Source organism: Ornithorhynchus anatinus, chromosome 3 (genome assembly GCF_004115215.2).
Source record: "Ornithorhynchus anatinus isolate Pmale09 chromosome 3, mOrnAna1.pri.v4, whole genome shotgun sequence".
NCBI classification, from domain to species: domain Eukaryota; kingdom Metazoa; phylum Chordata; class Mammalia; order Monotremata; family Ornithorhynchidae; genus Ornithorhynchus; species Ornithorhynchus anatinus.
The window spans coordinates 134,407,288-134,428,443 of NC_041730.1; the positions used below are offsets into that span (position 1 = coordinate 134,407,288).

Here is a 21,156-nt window from a genome sequence, read left to right on the forward strand (position 1 = left end):
TGAGGCACTCAGTATTCTTGGTATCTCACAACAGGATGGTTCAGATCATGAGGAAAAATTGGGGGTAATGGAAAAGATTTGAATAAATGCCAAAGATGGTCAAATCGAATTTTATTTGATTATACCAACTGCCAGTTATCTGAACTAGCCAAGAGTTTCCATTTATTTGAAAAAGCCATCTCTGCTCTTGTTTTGATGGTTCATACAAATGTGTTGCCATGGATATGTAAAGTACAATTTAATGAGATAATTTGCTTATGAAAAATCTATTTTCCCCTTCTTTAGTATTGCCTGGAAAAGTTCTTAGGAGATTATTAAAAGGAATTTCATTTTCTTACTCCATAGGCATGGCAAAATCTCTGTGTTCCCATACAACATTTCAATATCCTGAATGAGATTCCATCTAATTTCCACATAGTCATCCTTCAGCATTCAGAAGACAGGTAAGTTCAGGCATTTTGTTGTATATTAAAATGAAAGTTTTCTTTTGTATATATATATACAGGTATGAGGGGGCAAAGTGATGGAGAGCTTTGAAGCCAATGGTGAGGAGTTTTTGCTTAATACGAAGGCAACCACTGGAGATTTTTGAATTTTTTTTTTCTGTTAACCACTTACTATGTTTCAAGCACTGTTCTAAGCTCTGGGGTAGATACAAGCTAATCAGGTTGGACACAGTCCCTGTGCCCCATGGGGCTCACAGTCTTCATCCCCATTTTTCAAATGAGGGAACCCAGAGAAATGAAGTGACTTGCCCAAGGTCACCCAGCAGAGAAGTAGCAGAGTCTAGATTAGAACCCAGGTCCTTCTGATTTCCAGGCCCGGGCTGTAGTCACTAGGCCACGTTGCTTCTCCACTAAGCCATACTCCTCCATCTGCCTTGGATCGAGTGACTCTTGGGGAACTGTCAACTAGGATCATCCCTTAGCCTGCCCTGGTTTGATCTGGTTTTATTTAATAGGGAAAACTTGTTTTCCCAAGTTCCTTGTCATCTGAATCTCTGTTGTGACAACGTGTGCTCTGTGCCGCCTTCTGGCAGGTCTTTTTTGTACAGTGCCATCCTTGAGAAGCCCAAGTTTATTGTTGGAGCAAAAGGAAAACCTTTGCAAATCGGTGGTGAGTATCCCCTATAAAAAAGTCAAGCTGGTCAATAATAATAATAATAATGTTTGGACAGTGCTTCCTAGCTGCCAAGCACTGTCAAAATAATAGTAATAATAATAGTGGCATTTGTTAAGCACTTATTATGTGCAAAGCACTGTTCTAAGTGCTGAACAAAGCCCTGAGGTAAATACAGTATAATCAGATCAAACACAGTCCCTGTCTCACCTGAAGCTCACACTATAACCTTTTTCCTCTTTCCCACTTCCTTCTGCGTCACCCTGACTTGCTCCCTTTGCTCATCACCCTCTCCCAGTCCTACACCACTTATGTCCCTATCTGTCATTTATTTTATTATATTAATGTCTGCCCCTCTAGACTGTAAGCTCGTTGTGGGGAGAGAATGGGTCTGTTCATTGTGATACTGTACTCTCCCAAGCACTTTTTCATTCAGTTGAATTTATTGAGTGCTTCCTGTGTGCAAAGCACTGTACTAAGCGCTTGGAATGTACAATTTGGCAACAGATAGAGACAATCCCTGCCCAACAATGGGCTCACAGCAGTGCTCTGCATACAATGAGCACTCAATAAATTTGATTGAGTGAATGAAGAACAGATGAGGAAACTGAGGATCAGAGGAGTTAACTGACTTACCCATGGCCACCCAGAAGGTAAGTGGCACAATTGAGATTAGAGCCCACATCTCCAAATAAGTCAATCATATTTATTGAGTGCTTACTGTGTGCAGAGCACTGTACTAAGTACTTGGAAGAGTACAATATAACAATATAATGGAGTTGGTAGACACATTCCCTACCCACAAAGACTGGGAGAAGTGGGCTCTAATCTCAATTGCGCCACTTGCCTTCTGGGTGACCTTGGGTAAGTCAATTAATGAGCGTACAGTCTAGAGGGGAAGGCAGACATTGATATAAGTAAATAAATTATGAATATGTTCATAAGAGCTATTTAATAACTGTGGTATTTACTAAGTGCTTACTATATGCGAGACACGGTACTAAGTGCTGTGATGTACACAAGAAAATCAAGTCACGCACGGTGCTGAGGGAGGAGAGAATAAAGGGAGCAGAACCAAACACATGGCTGATACAGAAAGGCGTGAGAGAAGAAGAATTGAGAGCTTATTCAGGGAAGGCCTCGTGGAGGAGGTGTGCCTTCAATAAGGCTTTTAAGATTCACTGGCAAAATTAAAGCGACAACTTGAAAATCTGTAGAATGTTAAGGAGATTCCAAGGTCAGCATCCTTTCCTTTAAGCATTCATCTTCATTCTTCCCCTCATCACCGGCAAAGAGGGTTTTTCCGCAGAATGAGGAAGAGAAAAATTAAAATTGGGAGAAGTGAAATTAAAGTGGGTGAGATTTCACATTGCTCCGCAGAGGAATTTCTTGACTTTGAGGGTTAATTTTAGGACTCCAAATCACTACAGACCTTGAAGAAAAGAATAGCTGCCATTCTTATCTGAATATTTTAGCCTTCCACTTGCACGGAGGCAGGGGGTTTGCAATTTCCCTCAGCTGCGGCTTGAAAAACCCGTCCATTAAATTCAAGATCCCCAGAAATGGAATTGAAGTGGGGAATTAATGCAATTCATTTTATTCCTTTTATTTAGGTCATAGTAAAATTTCACGCATTGCCGTGGATTCTGCTTCACTCTCCCGGTTAATAGCAGATGTACAGGATTTTAAGCAGAAAGTAAAGACCAGTCTCTTCAAAGAAACGCAGTTTAGTCTGGTAATGTTCAATTATTCTTTTTTGTCTGACAACTCATTTTGGACTTCAGGCCTTTCCCTTACTGCATCTCTAGACTGTAAGCTCATCTGTGGGCAGGAAATGTGTCTGTTTATTGTTGTACTTTACTCTCCCAAGCCCTTAGTACAATGCTGTGCACACAGTAAGAACTCGAAAAAAACACCCAAAAAATTGAATGAATTAATTAATTCATTAATTAATGCCCGCAAGCTATCGTCCAGGGCTGAACCATTGCCAAGCTCCTTTGATCAATTCATAATAGACAATAATTTTCCCCTTCTCTGGTTTTCATTATTATTATTATTATGGTATTTGTTAAGCAATTCCTATGGGTCAGGCACTGTCCTAAGTACTAGGAGGGTAGATACAAATTAATCAAGTTGGATCCAGTCCCTGTCCCACACTGGGCTCACAGCCCAAGTAAGAGTTGGATTAAATCTCCATTTCACAGTCGAAGAAACCGAGGCATAGTGAAGTGACTTTCCCAGGGTCACACAGTAAGCAGTTGGCAGAGGTGTGATTAGAACCCAATATTTCTGACTCCCAGGCCCATGCTCTTTCCACTAGACCACACAGCTTCTTTCATCCCCTTTTCAGCCTCAAGAATCAATCAATCAATCGTATTTATTGAGCACTTACTGTGTGCAGAGCATTGCCCTAAGCACTTGGGAGAGTACAGTATAACAGCATACAGACACATTCCCTGCCCACAACAAGCTTACAGTGTAGCGGGAGAGATGGACATCCATATAAATAAATGAATAAAAATATCCTTCCATTCCTTTCTCCCATTGCATCTTCTGTCCTTTCATTCACAAATCCTCTATCCTCCAGAAACACCCTTCCTCTTCCAACAAACCAATCCTTCGTTCCTCAAGACTCATTTCTCCTGTGAGTTATTAGCCAGACAGATTGGGTCAAGGGGTTAATGTGCCACTGTGGTCAACCCAGTGCTCTGTTGTTTCATTAGTAATGTAATTTCCTAAGTTTGTTGCTGAACTGTACTTTCCAAGCGCTTAGTACAGTGCTGTGCACACAGTAAGCACTCAGTAAATATGACTGAATGAATGAAAGTTCCTGCAGAGTGAGGCAAATTCATGTGTATCTGGTCCTTCGAAAATCCCATGTGTACCAAGGTTATTCACTGCAGAGTGGATTCTGCTCTGCTAGTCAGTTATGGTATTTATTAAGTGCTTCCTAGGTTCTAAGCACTGTGGTAAGTGCTGAAGAAGATACACATAATTAATAATTACAGAACTCGTTAAACACTTACCGCATGCCAAACACTGTGCTAAGCACTGGAGAGAATAACAGTCATTTAGGTTGGACTCCATCTCTGTTCCACATAGGGCTCACACTCTTAATCCCCATTTTACAGATGAGGTAACTGAGCCCCAGAGAAGCAAAGTGACTTGCCCCAGATCACACAGCAGCTCAGGGTGGGCAAGGAATGTGTCTGTTTATTGTTGTGCCGTACTTTCCCAAGCGATCAGTACAGTGCCTGCAAGCAGGAAGCGCTCAATAAATAGGATTGAATGTATGAATGAATGTGGCAGAATTAGAACCCATGTCCTTCTGACTCCCAGGCTTGTGCTTTATCCACTAGGTCACACTGATCCTCTAGTCCCTGCCCGACACAAGACTCACAATCTAAAAGGCAAGGAGAGCAGATACCTAGTCCCCATTTTACATATGAGGAAACTGAGGCCTAGAGAGATTAAATGGCTTGCCCGAGGTCAAACTACAAGCCAGTGCTCTTTCCATTTCACCACACTGTCTCTAATAAAGCCCATTACCTTGACCTTGTCCTCCACTCATCTCTCTTATACAACCCACATATTCAGTGTCACCAAATCCTGTCAGTTCTACCTTCACATCCATAATGTTACTAAACAGATCCAAGTACTTTTCCTGTTCTCTCTTGATTACTACATCAACCTCCTTGTTAAGGCCACTGTTGACCTTCCCCCTTTCCTGGAAACCTTATCCAACCTTGGCTTCAATATCACTGTGGTCTCCTGGTTCTCCTCATAATAATAATCACAATGATGGTATATGTTAAGCTATTAACTACATGCCGGCACTGTACTAAGCCCTGGATCTCTCTGGCCACTCATTCTCAGTCTCTTTTACAGATTCCTCCTCCTGCCTCCCACCCCATAATGCTGTTTGGGTTCCTCAGGGCTCAGTTTTGGGAGCCTTTCTATTCTCCATCTACACCCGCTCCATTGGGGAACTCATTTGCTCTCATGGCTTCAACAACCTTCTCTAGGCAGTTGCTTCTCAAATCTGCATCTCCAGCCCTGATCTCTTTCTTCCCTTCCCTGCCCTGACATTTCCTCCAGCCCTCAGGACCTCTTTACTAGTACTTCCCGCCAACACCTCAAATTTAGCATGTCCAAAACAGGACTCCTCATCTTCACACCCAAACCCTGTCCTCCCCTAACCTTTCACATCACTGCAGATAACACCATCATCGCCCTTGTCTCACAAGCCTCTCATTCAACCCTCATATTTAATCTGTCACTAAATCCTGTTAATTCAACTTTTACATCATTAAAATCTGCCTTTTCATCTCCATTCAAACTTAGTGGAGTTAATCCAAGCATTTATCCTATCGCATCTAGATTACTCTATCAGCCTCCTTGCTGACCTCCCTGCCTACTGTCTCTCCCCTCTCACTTCACTCTGCTTCCTGGATCATTTTTCTACAGAAACATTCGGTTCATGTCTCCCCACTGCTCAAGAACCTCCCGTGGTTGCCCATTCACCTCCACATCAAACAGAAACTCTTTACCATCAGCTTTAAAGCTCTCAATCACCTTGTCCCTTCCCACTTTATCTCAATAAACACAATTGACTGATTACTCTACCAGTGCTTAGTACAGTGCTCTGCACCCAGGAAGTGCTCAGTAAATATGATTGAATGATTCATTGATGCTATTTCTTGAGCTCCCACTGGATGCAGTACACACTATTTAACTCCTGGGAAGTATAACAGAAGATCAAAGCACATTCTCTACCCAAAGGTGTTTACAGAAAGTGGATAGTAGAAAGGAAGTTATTCCCAATCAATCACGTAATGGTATTTATTGAGCACTTACTGTGTGTTGAGCACTGTATTTGCCACTTGAGAGAACAATGCACAATTTATTTACTAAAGTCTGTCTCTCCCCTTACAGACTGTAGGCTCCTCGTGGGCAGGGAATGTACCTGTTTATTGTTGTACTGTATTCATTCAATCATATTTATTGACTTACTATATGCAAAATATTGTGTAGTCTCCCAAGCACTTAGTGCTCTGCACAGAGTAAGTGCTCAACAAATGCAACGGAATTAATGAATATGATAGGCATGTTCCCTGCCTGCATTGAGTTTAAATTCTAGAACATATAACCTTTTTTGTTGCCTGGAAATTAATTTAATTGGCAACTAACATTTAATGGTTTTTCAGTCACTGTCTTTGACATCCAGAAACTGACACCATATCAAATTTCATGTATCGATGGACAAAAAAAAGTTTGGTTCTAAATAGCTGAATAGTCATTGAACTTTTCCCCCTACTTGTATTTGAAACAAAAAAGAATAACTTTATCATCCGTTCAAAAGCTTTTATATTTAATTCTTGTTGTTGTTGCTCTCGGCAGGGTGGTGAGGCACAGGCTAAGACACCAATTTTAGCCGCGGAGGAGGAAAATATGCAACGTTTTAGCAACATTTGGAAATCCATGGAAAATTACCTAAGGCCAGTTCTCTCTGTCTTCAATTCATCTGATTTAAGGTGCATTCTTCCCTTACAGATCTCTCTTCTAAAATGTATATTATTTCCAGAAAGATTTCAAACGTTTCCTTTTCCTCACTATGAAGTTTGACATTGGGCCAGAGAGAGTCAAATATAGAGGTTTCTAATTTACTGCAAGAAGAGAGTCACATAATAATAATAATAATAGTAATAAATAATAATGGTGGTATTTGTTAAGCACTTACTATGTGACAAGCACTTTACTAAGGCCTGGAGCGGATACAGGCAAATCAAGTTGGACACAGTCCCTGTCCCAAGTGGGGCTCACAGAAGGCACACCTCCTCCAGGAGGTCTTCCCAGACTAAGCCCCGCTTTTCCTCAGTTCCCCCCCTCTCCACAACACCATAACTCGCTCCCTTTGCACTCCCCCCAACCCCAGTCCCACAGCATGTATATTTGAATATATCTATAATTCTATCTATTTGTATTGATGCCTGTTTACTTGTATTGATGACTGTCTCCTCCCCTCTAGACTGTGAGCCTGTTAGGGGCAGGGATTGTCTCTCTTTACTGCTGTATTGAACTTTCCAAGCACTTAGTACAGTGATCTGCACACCGTAAGCACTCAATAAATACAACTGAATGAATGAACGAATGAATTTTGCAGATGCGGTAACCGAGGCACAGGAATGTGAAGTGATTTGCCCAAGTTCACACCACAAAGTGGCAGGACAGAGATTAGAACCCATGACCTTCTGACTCCCAGGCCCGAGCTCTATCTACTATACCATGTCCTCTCCTAAGCATTTAGTACCATGCTCTGTATACCATGAGTACTCAATAAATACCGTTAGGCCCAGATTTCTAGTATCAGCTCTGTCCCTCATCCACTGTGTTACCCTGGACACATCACTTAACTGCATGGTACCTTAGTTTCCTCATCTGTAAATTAGAAATAATAATAATAATAATAATACCTGCTTCTTCTAACTCACAGGACTTTCTCTCTTTATCCCCATTTCCAGTTCCCAACTTTTCTGCTTCTAATTCCTTTATTTCCAGATTTTCTTCTGGCTGGAGTTTCCTCCTCTTTCAAAACTGCCAGACAAAAGATTTCCTCATCTTTAAAACCCTTATGAAATTCCACCTCTTTTTTTATTTTGTGGCATGTTTGTGGGTTTACTATGTGCCAGGTACCATACTGAGGGTTAAGGTAGAGACAATCATACCAGGTTGGACACCATCCACATCCCACCATCTCCTGGAATCATTTTGTGAATATTGATTTACGAACTCCAGGTTTATTCACTTTGTTGATTACATATCCCTCTCCAGTCACTTCTTTCTCCCATCTGTTCATATTTTTTTGTCTATCTGCCTCACTCACTAGTTTGACAGCTCTCTGGGGGCTGGAATCAAGTCTCTGACTGCTTTATATTCTCCTAAATGCACAGAGTGGGTGCTCAATAAATTCCATTGATTTCTCATCCTCTAGACTGTAAGCTCATCGAGGCCGGGAATGAGTCTGCTATTCATTCCATCGTATTTATTCAATCATATTTTTTGAACACTTTGTGTGGTTAAATATTGTTATATTGTACTCTTCCAAGTACTTGCTATAGTTCTATGTGCCCAGTAAATGCTAAATAAATACAGATAATAATAATAATAGTAATTGTGGAATTTGTCAAATGCTTACTCTATGCTAAGCACTGTTCTAAGCACTGGGGTAGATATGAGGTAATCAGGTTGGACTTTGAAAGCTCTTTGGAAACATGAAAGTGCTTTGCAGATTCAGGGTGCTCTTTTGAACTGTATTTACTTATTTTCTTTGAATTTCAAATGACCGACATGACTTTGGATTTCAGAATTCCAACACCTTCGTTGTCTATCGAAGAGGGAAAACCCAAAAGCAGAGAAAAAGACTCCCCAGGTAGGTCTTAGAATGCAAAGAGCAAAGAGGATTCAATGGGCAAATGGCTTATAAAACAAATGAACCATTTCCTTCCCTCAGTGCCGCAGTAGATCCATTCATTCAATCTTATTTATCGAGCACTTTCTATATGTAGAGCACTGTACTAAGCACTTGATAATAGATTGATATATTCTCCAGTCATCTCAATTTGAGGGGAAGACACGTGTTTCTCAGTTCCTCTGTTTCACAGCTCAGTGATCCAATGCAGAACATTTGTTCACCTTTCTGTTTGTGATCCACAACCTTCTAGCTTCATGCAGGAAACCTCAAGAGTAAAAAACAGATGGACTCCAGTCTCAGGTGGCATCATTATTTTCCTTTTGCTTCCCAATCATCAAGTTTATACCACTATAAAAACGAAAAAAAAAGTCTAACGGGTCTTCCACACTGAAACACCACTGAGCCCTCTGATTAGCTCTGAGATGGCTCTCGGGCAGTGAAGGTAGAGGGATAAGTGAGGTTAGGGATTGTCTCTCTTTATTGCTGAATCGTACTTTCCAAGCGGTTAGTACAGTGCCTCTGCACACAGTAAGCGCTCAATAAATACGACCGAATGAATGAATATGGAGAAGGAGGGCTTAGTCGGGAAAGGCTTTTGGGAAGAGATACGATTTTAATAAGGCCTTAAAAATGGGGTGAGTGGTGATCTGTCGCATGCAAAGAGGGAAGGACTTGGAATTTCTATTAGCCACTAAAAATGTGTGTCCTCTTTGTTCCAGGCGCTCCTGCAGAAGCTGCAGACTATGCCATAATAATGGCAGACAGATTACTTCAGGAATTGCCGTTGGAAGCTCTGAGTGTCTTCGAAGAAGGGATGGTATTATCCGTCTCCAGAGAATTTTCCCTCCAGATGCTACATAACCGGCTTCGCAAAGAAGAACCAGGTAGATCGATCATTCGATCATATTTATTGAGTTCTTACTGTGTGCAGAGCACTGTACTAAGCACTTAATCAATCATCCAATCGGTGATATTTATTGAGTGCCTACACTGTGCAGACCAATATACTAAGTTCCATATACTGAGCTTTTTTCTTCGCAATTTTGGCATCTGGACTAACTGGGTTTTTAATTTCCGTTTTACTGGTAAAGAAACTGAGGCATAGAGAAGTTAAGTCACTCACCCAAGATCTCACAACAGATCAGTGGCAGAGCCGAGATTAGAAACAGGCTCCCCAGGTCCATACCTCTGAGCTATGAGAACAGAGCAAATGACATTACACCTGTGATTTCCCCCTACTGTGCCCTCCTCTCACGAGATATGTGGTTTAACCCAAGAAACATGTTCATGGATTCATTCATTCAATTGTATTTATTGAGTGCTTACTTTGTGCAAAGCACTGTGCTAAGTGCTTAATATTCATTCATTCAATAGTATTTAGTGAGCACTTACTATGTGCAGAGCACTGTACTAAGAGCTTGGAATGGACAATTAGGCAACAGATAGAGACAATCCCTGCCCAGTGACGGCTCCCAGTCTAAATAATCTATGGCCAATCTCTCATGTCCTTTTTCCACTCCCTACAACCTCACCTCAAAGCAATAAGGTACTCTCCTTATCCCCACAATACATTCCTTATCCTCAAACTCACTTGCTTCCCATATTTGTAATTTCTTCTCCTGTCTGTCAGTCATTCATATTTATTGAGAGCTTACTGTGTGTAGAACACCATACTAAACACTTGGGAGAGTACAATATGACAATAAACAGACGCATCCCCTGCCCACAATGAGTTCACAGTCTAGAGGGGGTGACAGACATAATAGAAATAAATACTTATTAATAAATAAATTGGACTGTGAGCCCAATTTGGACGGTGTCTGATCTGGTATTTTATCTACCCCAGTGCTTGACACAGTACTTAGAACAATAGTAAGCATTTAATAAATACCACAATTATTGCCATTCAATCAATTGTATTCACTGAGCATTTACTGCGTGTAGAGTGCTGTTCTAAGCACTTGGGAGAGAAAAATATGGCAATATAACAGACACATTCCCTGCCCACAGTGAGCTTACAGTCTAGAGGGGGAAGGAGCCATTAATATAAATGAATAAATTACAGATATGTACATAAGTGCTAGGCAGCAGTGGCACGGGAGAGAGTCGAGGGTGGAGACTCAAGTTTATTGCGCGGAAGGAGGCGATGGTAAACCACTTCCGGATTTTTCCCAAGAAAACTCCACGGATCCACTACCAGAACAATTGAAGATGGAGGTGGGGAGTTCTGGGAGCGATGTGTCCATGGAGTCGCTATGGGTGGGTGATGACAGCAAAGGAGAAGACCTAAGTGGTGTGGGGCTGGAACAGGGGATGACTAAAAGGAGGAGGTCAGGGTAGGGCACAAGAGAGTGGAAGAGAAGAAAGAAAAGGAAAAGAGGATTTAGTCAGGGTAGGCCTTGGAGTCAGGGAAGTCCTCATCATTATTAATATTAAAAATAATAAAATAGCAATAATATGAAACGACACCTTACCGTGACAGGAGAGTTTGCGTACCCTGGTGAAGCTTAGTCTACCCATAATGGAAAGGTCAAAGCCGAAGTGTCAGATAGAGTCGATTCACCAGTCCTGGGCAGCAGCACGGGAAAGAGTCAAAAACAGATGATCCAATGGGCAAAACATCGATCAAATAATGATTACTAATAGTGATTATGGTATTTGTTAAGTGCTTACTATGTTCCAAGCACTGTTCTAAGCTCTGGGGGAGATACAAAGTAATCAGGTTGTCCCACGTGGGGCTCACAGTCTCAATCCCCATTTTACAGATGAGGTAACTGAGGCACAGAGAAGTTAAGCGACAAGGCCGAGACTCAAGTTTTTAGTGCTCGGAAGAAGGCAATGGTAAACCGCTTCCATATCTTTACCATGAAAACTCTCTGGATCCACATCCCAGAATGACTTTAAGACAGAAGTTGGGTCATTCTGAAGAGGGTGTGTCTATGGAGGCACTATGGGTCGGAAACGGCTCGATAACATTTGAAGAGGAATTGAAATTAAATGAAACCAAGGGCCAGTATTAGGTATTGCAAACTATAAGGAATTTAGTATTTCTAGTGAAAGTCATATGATTTTTTTCCCTATTAATGAATAAATGGAGGTTATAACTCATATTTGGCTACCAAAACAATGCAGCCTTACCTCTGTGCGGTGAAAATAAATCCTAATATAATTTCCCTAAAACAATTGCCTTTTTGTCATTTTGAAATATTGTTGAGGACAGAAGCATCATAAATCTTTCCCATAAATTAGGAATAGGAGATATCAGGCGACCTTGTTTTACCCGTGATGAAGAAGATGTAAATCAAAGATTTTTGAAAAATCATAAATAGTGTTTGACATGAACATTTCCAACGATTACAAAATAAACTTGGAAATGAATTAAGTTGCTCCATGTCCCATCCAGGAGAACGTCTATTAAATGAGGTGTATAATAGAATTTTCATATCCCTTTTTGCTGAGACGTTATAATACAAATTGCCTCAATCATCAAAATGTAAAGTATAAACATTTACATGTCTTTGTTGGTAGACCAAGGAAAACTTCCATTACTTGTCCATCACCAGTACAGACTCCTATTTATTTTCTTAAGTCTCCTTGTCTCTATTTTTATGAAGATTCTCTTTGAATAGAGCCTCTCCTTTAATCGCGGTATCTTTTAAGCACTTACTATGTACCAAACACTGTAAAGAGTACTGGGGTGGATACAAGACAATCAGGCAGGAAACACTTCCCATCCTGCTTGGGGCTCTCTGTCTAAGAGGAAGAACAGGAGAACATTTCCGCTTCACAAACAGGGAAACTGAGGCACAGAGAAGTGAAATGACTTACCAAAGTCACACAGCAGGCAAGTGGGAAGCTGGGATTAGAACCTGGGTCTTCTGACTCCCAGGCCTGGGCTCTTTCTGCTAGGCCACGTTGCTTCTTTCTTGATAGCAGTGCAACGTGCTGGTCTATCCTGACTCCCTGTTTTCATTGCACGGCAGCGTCTTCTGAGAATTCATTTTACCTTATCTTTACAGTATTTCTTCAGTCCTCCTTGTTTTCGGTTTCTGAATTTCAGCTCGCCATACCAATGTGGTTTGGGGTTTCTGCTACTCCCCTTTTTTTCAGAATATTGCTTTCATTTTTATGATTATTTTAGCAGAAGTTGTGATAAAGAAAGAGGGTAAAGGAACTAAAGATCCCAAGACCAAAGGAGGACAAAAGAAGAATACCAAATCGGTAAGTAGGTTGGATATCGATTCTACTTATTGCCATTGTTCTTGTCTGTCCGTCTCCCCCGATTAGACTGTAAGCCCGTCAAAGGGAAGGGACTGTCTCTATCTGTTACTGATTTGTACATTCCAAGTGCTTAGTACAGTGCTCTGCACATAGTAAGCGCTCAATAAATACTATTTAATGAATGAATGGATGAATGAATGAATGAATTTGTGATTCCTGCATGATTAGGAAATCCGAAAAAATACCGCTCTCCACTTATGCTGAGAAACCAAGATGTTTCCACATTTGGGGTAATCACGAGGGCAGGTGGGTTCTTACTTTTCTCATGTTACAACTAGCTCCTGAATGTGGAACTGCTCAAATTTCCATTGTACCATTGGGAGGATCAGCTTGGAAGCTGTTACGATGGTAACTTCACAGTGTGCAAACGGCAGGAAATGGTCAAGGATTTAATTGAAAACTTCCCAGATGGAATCATATTTTATCCCCTCTCCCACCAGGATCCCAGAGAACTTAATCCTGTCATGGATTTGGGGAAAGAATGGATTTTTTTTCATCTGCTCGTATTTCAAGTAATCCAAAATTAAACCCCTAATGGTCAGTGCATTAATCATTTAGTGCTAGGGCATAAGGAACTCTTGGAAAAAAATGGTTGCCTCCAGTCATTGTGGAGGAAACCTAAGGGGAATTTTATTTGTTTCCTATTTGTGCGTGGTATTTGTTAAACACATAGTATGAACCAGGAGCTATACTAAGCATTGGGATAGGTATAAGCTAATCAGGTCAAACACAGTCCGTGTCCCAAATGGGGCTCACGGTCTTAATTCCCATTTTGCAGATTGAGTAACTGAGGCACAGAGAAGTGATGTGACTCATTCAAGGTCACACAGAAGATTAATGGAAAAGGCATGATTAGAACCTACAGTCTTCTGACACCCAGGCCAGGTCTCTAACCACGAGGCAATACTACTTCTCAGGAGTTATCAGGAAGTTGCGGCAGTCATCTTATGGGCTTTCCAACTCAAGGCAACACATAAATCAAGATGAGAGAGGACCCGTAGATAAAAACCCTCTTGCCCCTTGATTTTGTGAGCCACAGAATTTGATGGAGGTCTCACACCTCTTTGGTTCCCAGAGCAGAGGTATTCATTCATTCATTCAATAGTATTTATTGAGCGCTTACTATGTGCAGAGCACTGTACTAAGCGCTTGGGATGAACAAGTCGGCAACAGATAGAGACAGTCCCTGCCGTTTGACGGGCTTACGGTCTAATCGGGGGAGACGGACAGATGAGAACAATGGCAATAAACAGAGTCAAGGGGAAGAACATCTCGTAAAAACCATGGCGACTAAATAGAATCAAGGCGATGTACAATTCAATAACAGAATAAATAGGGTAATGGAAATATATACAGTTGAGCGGACGAGTACAGTGCTGTGGGGATGGGAAGGGAGAGGTGGAGGAGCAGAGGGAAAAGGGGAAAAAGAGGGTTTTTAGCTGTGGAGAGGTAAAGGGGGGGTGGCAGAGGGAGTAGAGGGAGAAGAGGAGCTCAGTCTGGGAAGGCCTCTCGGAGGAGGTGAGTTTTAAGTAGGGTTTCGAAGAGGGAAAGAGAATCAGTTTGGCGGAGGTGAGGAGGGAGGGCGTTCCGGGACCGCGGGAGGACGTGGCTCGGGGGTCGACGGCGGGATGGGCGAGACCGAGGGACGGCGAGGAGGTGGGCGGCGGAGGAGCGGAGCGTGCGGGGTGGGCGGTAGAAAGAGAGAAGGGAGGAGAGGTAGGAGGGGGCGAGGGGACGGAGAGCCTCGAAGCCTAGAGTGAGGAGTTTTTGTTCGGAGCGGAGGTCGATAGGCAACCACTGGAGTTGTTTAAGAAGGGGAGTGACAGGCCCAGATCGTTTCTGCGGGAAGATGAGCCGGGCAGCGGAGTGAAGAATAGACTGGAGCGGGGCGAGAGAGGAGGAAGGGAGGTCAGAGAGGTAGCTAACCAGAGTCCAAAATCTTAGAAGCAACATGGCTGAGTGGAAGAACCACAGGCCTGGGAGTCAGAGGACCTGTCCTCTACTCCTGACTCCGCCACTTGTCTGCTGTGTGACCTTGGGCAAGTCACTTCACTTGGTTGGGCCTCTGTTAACCCATCTGTAAAATGAGAATTGAGATTTTTGAGTCTCACGTGGTACAGGGACTGGGTCCAACCTGATTTGCTTGTATCCACACCAGTGCTTAGTACAGTGCCTGGCACAGAGTAAGCACTTAACAAATACAATTATAATTATTCTAATCCTGACTCTGCCGCTTGTCTGCTGTCTGATCTTTGGCAAATCACTTCACTTCTCTGGGTCTCAGTTACCTCATCTGTAAAGTGGGGATTAAGACTGTGTCTAACCTAATTAGCTTGTATCCGGTGCTTAGTACAGTGCCAGGCACATACTAAATGCCCTACAATTACCATAATTATTATCATTTTTCTAGAGCAGTGAGATTTATTGAATGCTTACTGTGTTCATAGCACTGTACTAAGCGTTTGGGAGAGCATAATACAGCGGAGTTAGTAGACACATTCCCTGCCCACAAGGAGCTTAGCCGTCTAGAGGGGTAGTTAGAGTAGAAGTTCCTTGTGTGTAGGGAACATTTCCTATAATAATAATAATAATGGTATTAAGAGCTTATTATGTGCCAGGCCCTGTACTAAGCACAGGGTGGATACAAGCAAATCAGGTTGGACACATTCCCTGTACTTCCCAACCACTTAGTATCCATTTAATTGTATTTATTGAGCGCTTACTGTGTGAAAAACACTGTACTCTGTATTAAGTGCTTAGTACAGTGCTCAAGTACTATGTCTTGAACCCTGTGGGCATTCAATAAATGCCACTACTGCTTAGCCTATCTCTCAGCCAACTCCATTGTGCTCACACAGGCCCAGCCTGCCACAGCCTCTCTCCTCCTTGCTATGACTTTCCCTGTTATTTGACAGATTTCTTCTAAGAATTTCTCATGAGCCATTTCTCTGAGAGCCTGACCAGAGAGGTCCCCCGACCTGAGGCGGAGCTCCTGACCAGAGCATATGTGAACACCCTAAAAACATTCCCTCCAAAGATCCCAAACCCCAGCCTTGATAGTGGGAATCTAGACCCTCCCTCCTGAATCCCCTCCTGGACCCGGTGAGAAACTCCAGGGTGCTTCTCCTCCCATTTCCAAGAAAGCAGCGGGGCCAAGTTAGAACATAAGCCTGGAAGTCTGAAAATGTGGGTTCTAAAAAAAAGCAACGGTGGTATTTGTTAGACACTTACTATGTGTCAAGCACTGTTGTAGTGCTGGGGGATATACGAGCTAATCAGGTGGGGCACAGTCCATGTCCCACATGGGGTTCACAGCATTAATCCCCATTTTACAGATGAGGTAACTGAAGCACAGAGAAGTGAAGTGACTTACCCCAGGACACAGCCGACAAACGGCGGAGCCGGCATTAGAACCCAGCTCCTTTTGACTCTCAGGATGGTGCTCTATCCACTAATAATAATAATGATGGTATTTGTTAAGCACTTACTATGTTCCAAGCACTGCTCTAAGCTCTGGGTTAGATACAAAGTTATCAGGTTGTCCCATGTGGGGTTCACAGCCTTAATCTCCATTTTACAGATGAGGCAACTGAGGCACAGAGAAATCAAGTGACCTGCCCAAAGTCACACAGGGAACAAGTGGTGGAGCCGGGATTAGAACTCATGACCTCTGATTCCCAAGCCCGGGCTCTTTCCACTAAGCCATGCTGCTTCTAGACCAAGCTGCTTCTCAATCCCAGTTCTAATCCCAGTTCTGCCACTTGTCTGCTGTAGGAGCTCATTCAAGACATTTAACTGCTCTGTCCTTCAGGTTCCTCATCTGCAAAATATGGATAAAATACCTGTTTTTCCTCTATTTTTCTATCATTTTAGGCCCCTCTAAGCCGGGTCCTTCCTCCCAACTGCATTGGGATCGATACAAATAATTTTAAATGTATCCTTTGACGACTTGCTCTTTCTAGAAAAAGATCATTCGCTTTAGGACCATAGTTATCTTAACTCATCACCATCAGACATTGTGGATCCTTTTGAAGAGGCGACGGCTGTAGGTAAGATATTTGAAGGGTTCGTTTTGATCCCCTGCAGTGGGTTCGGTGGAAGTGATTCAGTGATAGATAAGAGAGCCGGTCTTCCATCAAGTCTCCTCACCTCTACCTCTGAAAATGGACTGAAAGCATAATTCCATTCCGAGCGTGGAATAATACAAGTTCACACTTTAGTTTTAAAACAATCGAATTCTGTACCAGCACGTATAAATAATGCTTGAAACTGAAATATGCTCTGTCAGGATACTTCCCCTGGAGGAACGTGATCTTTAAAAGAAGTCACAGAAGCAGCGTGGCCAGTGGATAGCGCACGGGCCTGTGAATCAGTTGGTCGTGGGTTCTAATCCCAGCTCTGCCATTTGTCAGCTGTGTGACCTTGGGCAAATCATTTAACTTCTCTGTGCCTCAGTTACCTCATCTGTAAAATGGGGAGTGAAACTCTGAGCCCCATGAGAGACAGGGACTGTGTCCAACCCGATTTGCTTGTATCCACTCCAGTGCTTAGTACGGTGCCTGGAACACAGTAAGGGCTTAAAAAATACCACAGTTATTATTATTAGGTGAAATCAGATCAAATTAAGTGTATTAAAATGATTGATCAATCAATGGCATTTATTGAGCACTTACTGTGTGCAGAGCACTGTTCTAAATGCTTGGGAGAGTACAACAGAGTTAGCAGATACGTTCCAATCAGTTGAACTTATTGAGTGCTTACTGTGTGCTGAGCACTGTTCTAAGCACTTGGGGGAGTACAATACAACAGCATTGGTAGACATATTCTCCACCCACAATAAGTGGATTCATTCATTCATTCATTCAATAGTATTTATTGAGCACTTACTATGTGCAGAGCACTGTACAACACAAGCGCTTGGGACGTACAAATTGGTAACAGAGACGGTCCCTGCCCTTTGACAGGTTTACAGTCTAATTGACTCGAGAGGCTATATAGACCTGCCTTGGCCAAATCCAGACTTTACCAAAATTTGGGAGCCATCTTCAGTTGGAATCGATTCATCCAAATTATTTTTTTTAAAAAAGGGATCTGAAGTGAATCTCTTAAAAGCCTAATTCTGTAGCCTTATAAATCAAATCTTCCAATGGGGCTTACTATTTCAACTGCCCAACTGGGCTTTATAAGATCAGTCTGGTCATTTTTCCCCCTCATCGTTTTGGATTCCAACATTAGAATTGCCGTCAATAGTGTCTTCTCTGCCATCTTTCTGGGTCGTCTCTGAATTCCCCATGAGAGTGTAAGCTTCTTGTGAACAGTCACTTCTTTGTTATATATTTCCCAAATGTTTAGTTCAGGGCATAGCACCCAGTGGTACTTGAATGATAATAATAATAATAATAATGCTGGTATTTGTTAAGCGCTTACTACGTGCCAAGCACTGTTCTAAGCACTGAGGTAGATACAAGGTAATTAGGTTGTCCCACATGGGGCTCACAGTCTTAATCCCATTTTACAGATGAGGTAACAGGCAGAGAGAAGTGAAGGGCCTTGCCCAAAGTCAAACAGCTGAACAGTGGCGGAGCCGGGATTAGAACCCACGACCTCTGACTCCCAAGCCCATGCTCTTTCCGCTAAGTCATGCTGCTTCTCCTAATAATAATGATAATAGTGAGGTCTGTTAAGCACTTACAATGTGCCAAGCCCTGTGCTAAGCACTGGGTTAGATACAAGCTAATTCGGTTGGACATGGTTCCTGACCAACTCACAGTCACAGTCTTGATCACCGTTTTACAGATGAGGTAACTCAGGCACAGAGAAATTAAGTGACTCGCCCAAGGTCATCCAGCAGACATGTGGCAGAACCAAGATTAGAACCCACATCCTCTGACTCCCAGACCACTGCTCTTTCCACTTGGCCACTTGGAAATTACTACTACTACTGACACTGCTACTAGTTAACCTTGTCTCCACCCCAGCGCTTAGAACAGTGCTTGGCTCATAGTAAGCGCTTAACAAATACCAACGTTATTAGTTCAAGTGGTCAGAATACTTGGAACGGGAAATTTCATCTCTTACTCTTTTACGAGCCAACTCCCAGTTCTTTCACCAATTCATAGCAGTCAGTTTTTCCATCCACAAAATCCACCTTCGTTCTCCTGAAATTCAATTTTAAAACAGGTATTAAAGATTGAAGAGTTGGTTTACTAAAATTGACTCACTACACTCCATAAATGAAGAAAATAACATGGATGTTATTTATGAAATTCTCATATTGCAGAACATCTGAGCCCTTCCTTCAAAATGCGGGAAATTCTGGAAAGATACCGAGACCAATTCACATCCCGATGGGTTGGATTTATTGGGAAAAAGAGTTTTCCAAGGTTGGTAATCTCTCTTTTTTTATAAATAAAAGGATTTTGAAGATCTCTTGCTTGGTTGAAGTGTCAGAAAGATGGAAGCAACTAGTTTTGGGGGGTTTGTTTTTGTTTTGGGGGGTTTGTTTTTTATTTTTGTTTTATAAGGAAGAAGTTCCACATGATCCAAATTTCTTACTGTCTCTGACCAAAACCCCTAATTATTCATTTTCAGATACATTGCAAACATCATGATTTATAATGATTCCTTATCCATCAGAAGGACCATTGTAAAATCAAGTCATTTTTTGCTGTTTATGCTAATCTTTGTTTAATAGATTACATTTGCATTTGGCAGTGGATGATTTCAATTACCCGAGGCCTGCTGTGAGCATAGGATACAGTAATTTAAACCTATGATTAATCCAATTCTATGAATAAGAATGAAATAATCCAATTGATTTCTGAATCAATCTATGATATTTGTTGAGTGCTTACTATAAGAGAAGCAGAATGGTGTAGTGAATAGAGCACGGACCTAGGAGTCAGAAGGTCATGGGTTCTAATTCCGGTTCCACCACTTGTCTGCTGTGTGACCTTGGGCAAATCACTTCACTTCTCTGTGCCTCAGTTACCTCATCTATCAAAGGGGAATTAAGACTGAGAGCCCCACATGGGTCAACTCGATTTGCTTGTTAATAATAATAATAATAATGTTAGTATTTATTAAGTGCTTACTATGTGCAGAATACTGTTCTAAACACTGGGGTAGACACAGGGGAATCAGGTTGTCCCACGTGGGGCTCACAGTCTTAATCCCCATTTTACAGATGAGGTAATGGAGGCACAGAGAAGTTTAGTGACTTGCCCACAGTCACACAGCTGACAAGTGGCAGAGCTGGGATTCGAACCCATGACCTCTGACTCCAAAGCCTGTGCTCTTTCCACTGAGCCACGCTGCTTCTCACACTGTTTCCACCCCAGCGCTTAGTACAGTGCCTGGCACATAGTAAACAGTTAACAAATACCATCATTATTATTATTGTTATATACAGAGCATTGTACTAAACTCTTGAGGGAGAAAAATACCAGAGAATTAGCAGACACATTCTTTGCCCATAACGGGCTTAGTGCAAATATGAAAATTCGGTTTTAAGGTTTCCCATAATTCATTCATTCAGTTATATTTATTGAGTGCTTTCTAACTGCAGAGCACTGTACTACGCGCTTGGAAAGTACAAATGGGCAACAAAAAGGTAATGATGATGGTATTTGTTAAGCGCTTACTATGTGCCAAGCACTGTTCTAAGCGCTGGGATAGATACGGTAGAGACAATCCCTACCCAACAATGGGCTCTCATAATCAGACTGATCATTTTTTACTATACTAAGAAAACAACTTTGTCTCTTTGGTAATTTTTTCAAAGTAGTAATGGGGGGATTCCCAAGTGCTTAGAAGAGAACCATTGCCCCCAGGAGTAATAATAACATTCATTAATGATGAATAAGGTTGACTCTTGTACCTATAAGGGATTGTGCATGTAAAAAGACACTTTGTTTTTATTTCACCAATTTTCTCACAGTTCACTGGAAGCTCGTTTTGAGCAGGAAATGTTTCTACCACTAAACATCGGGTGTTTAGTCTCTGCACATAGTAAGCACTCAATAAATGCAACTGATGAATTGATTGAATGATGGGAAGAATTGGGCTGGGTGGGTGAGGGTTCCAAAAGCATCTGCCAATTCTGCTGTATTGGACTCTCCCAAGGGCTTAGTCCAGTGCTCTGCATACAGTAAGCACTCAATAAATACCATCGAATAATACCTTTGGAGTAAAAAATTCCTGCAATGCCCTGACTGGGGAAAGACCATGAATTTTAGTTTTTTGGGGAAAATGCAGTGCGATGTAGAGGCGCAATATCGAGTCTG

General features: G+C 42.1%; 1 protein-coding gene across 4 annotated transcripts in view; it reads left to right on the top strand.

Moving 5' to 3' along the window:
• Positions 1 to 21,156, top strand: part of CFAP46 (cilia and flagella associated protein 46) — a 193,175-nt gene that overhangs the window by 153,440 nt on the left and 18,579 nt on the right. For 2 of the 4 annotated variants that reach the window (XM_029061715.1, XM_029061717.1), the window contains exons 46-55: positions 346 to 443; positions 1,040 to 1,116; positions 2,733 to 2,854; positions 6,520 to 6,653; positions 8,484 to 8,548; positions 9,310 to 9,474; positions 12,732 to 12,811; positions 16,745 to 16,805; positions 16,885 to 16,920; positions 19,152 to 19,254. In XM_029061715.1, coding sequence (XP_028917548.1) covers positions 346 to 443; positions 1,040 to 1,116; positions 2,733 to 2,854; positions 6,520 to 6,653; positions 8,484 to 8,548; positions 9,310 to 9,474; positions 12,732 to 12,811; positions 16,745 to 16,805; positions 16,885 to 16,920; positions 19,152 to 19,254 — 941 coding nt within the window. The remainder of the gene's footprint in view (positions 1 to 345; positions 444 to 1,039; positions 1,117 to 2,732; positions 2,855 to 6,519; positions 6,654 to 8,483; positions 8,549 to 9,309; positions 9,475 to 12,731; positions 12,812 to 16,744; positions 16,806 to 16,884; positions 16,921 to 19,151; positions 19,255 to 21,156) is intronic. The other 2 variants (XM_029061716.1, XM_029061720.1) reach the window with 1 other exon arrangement.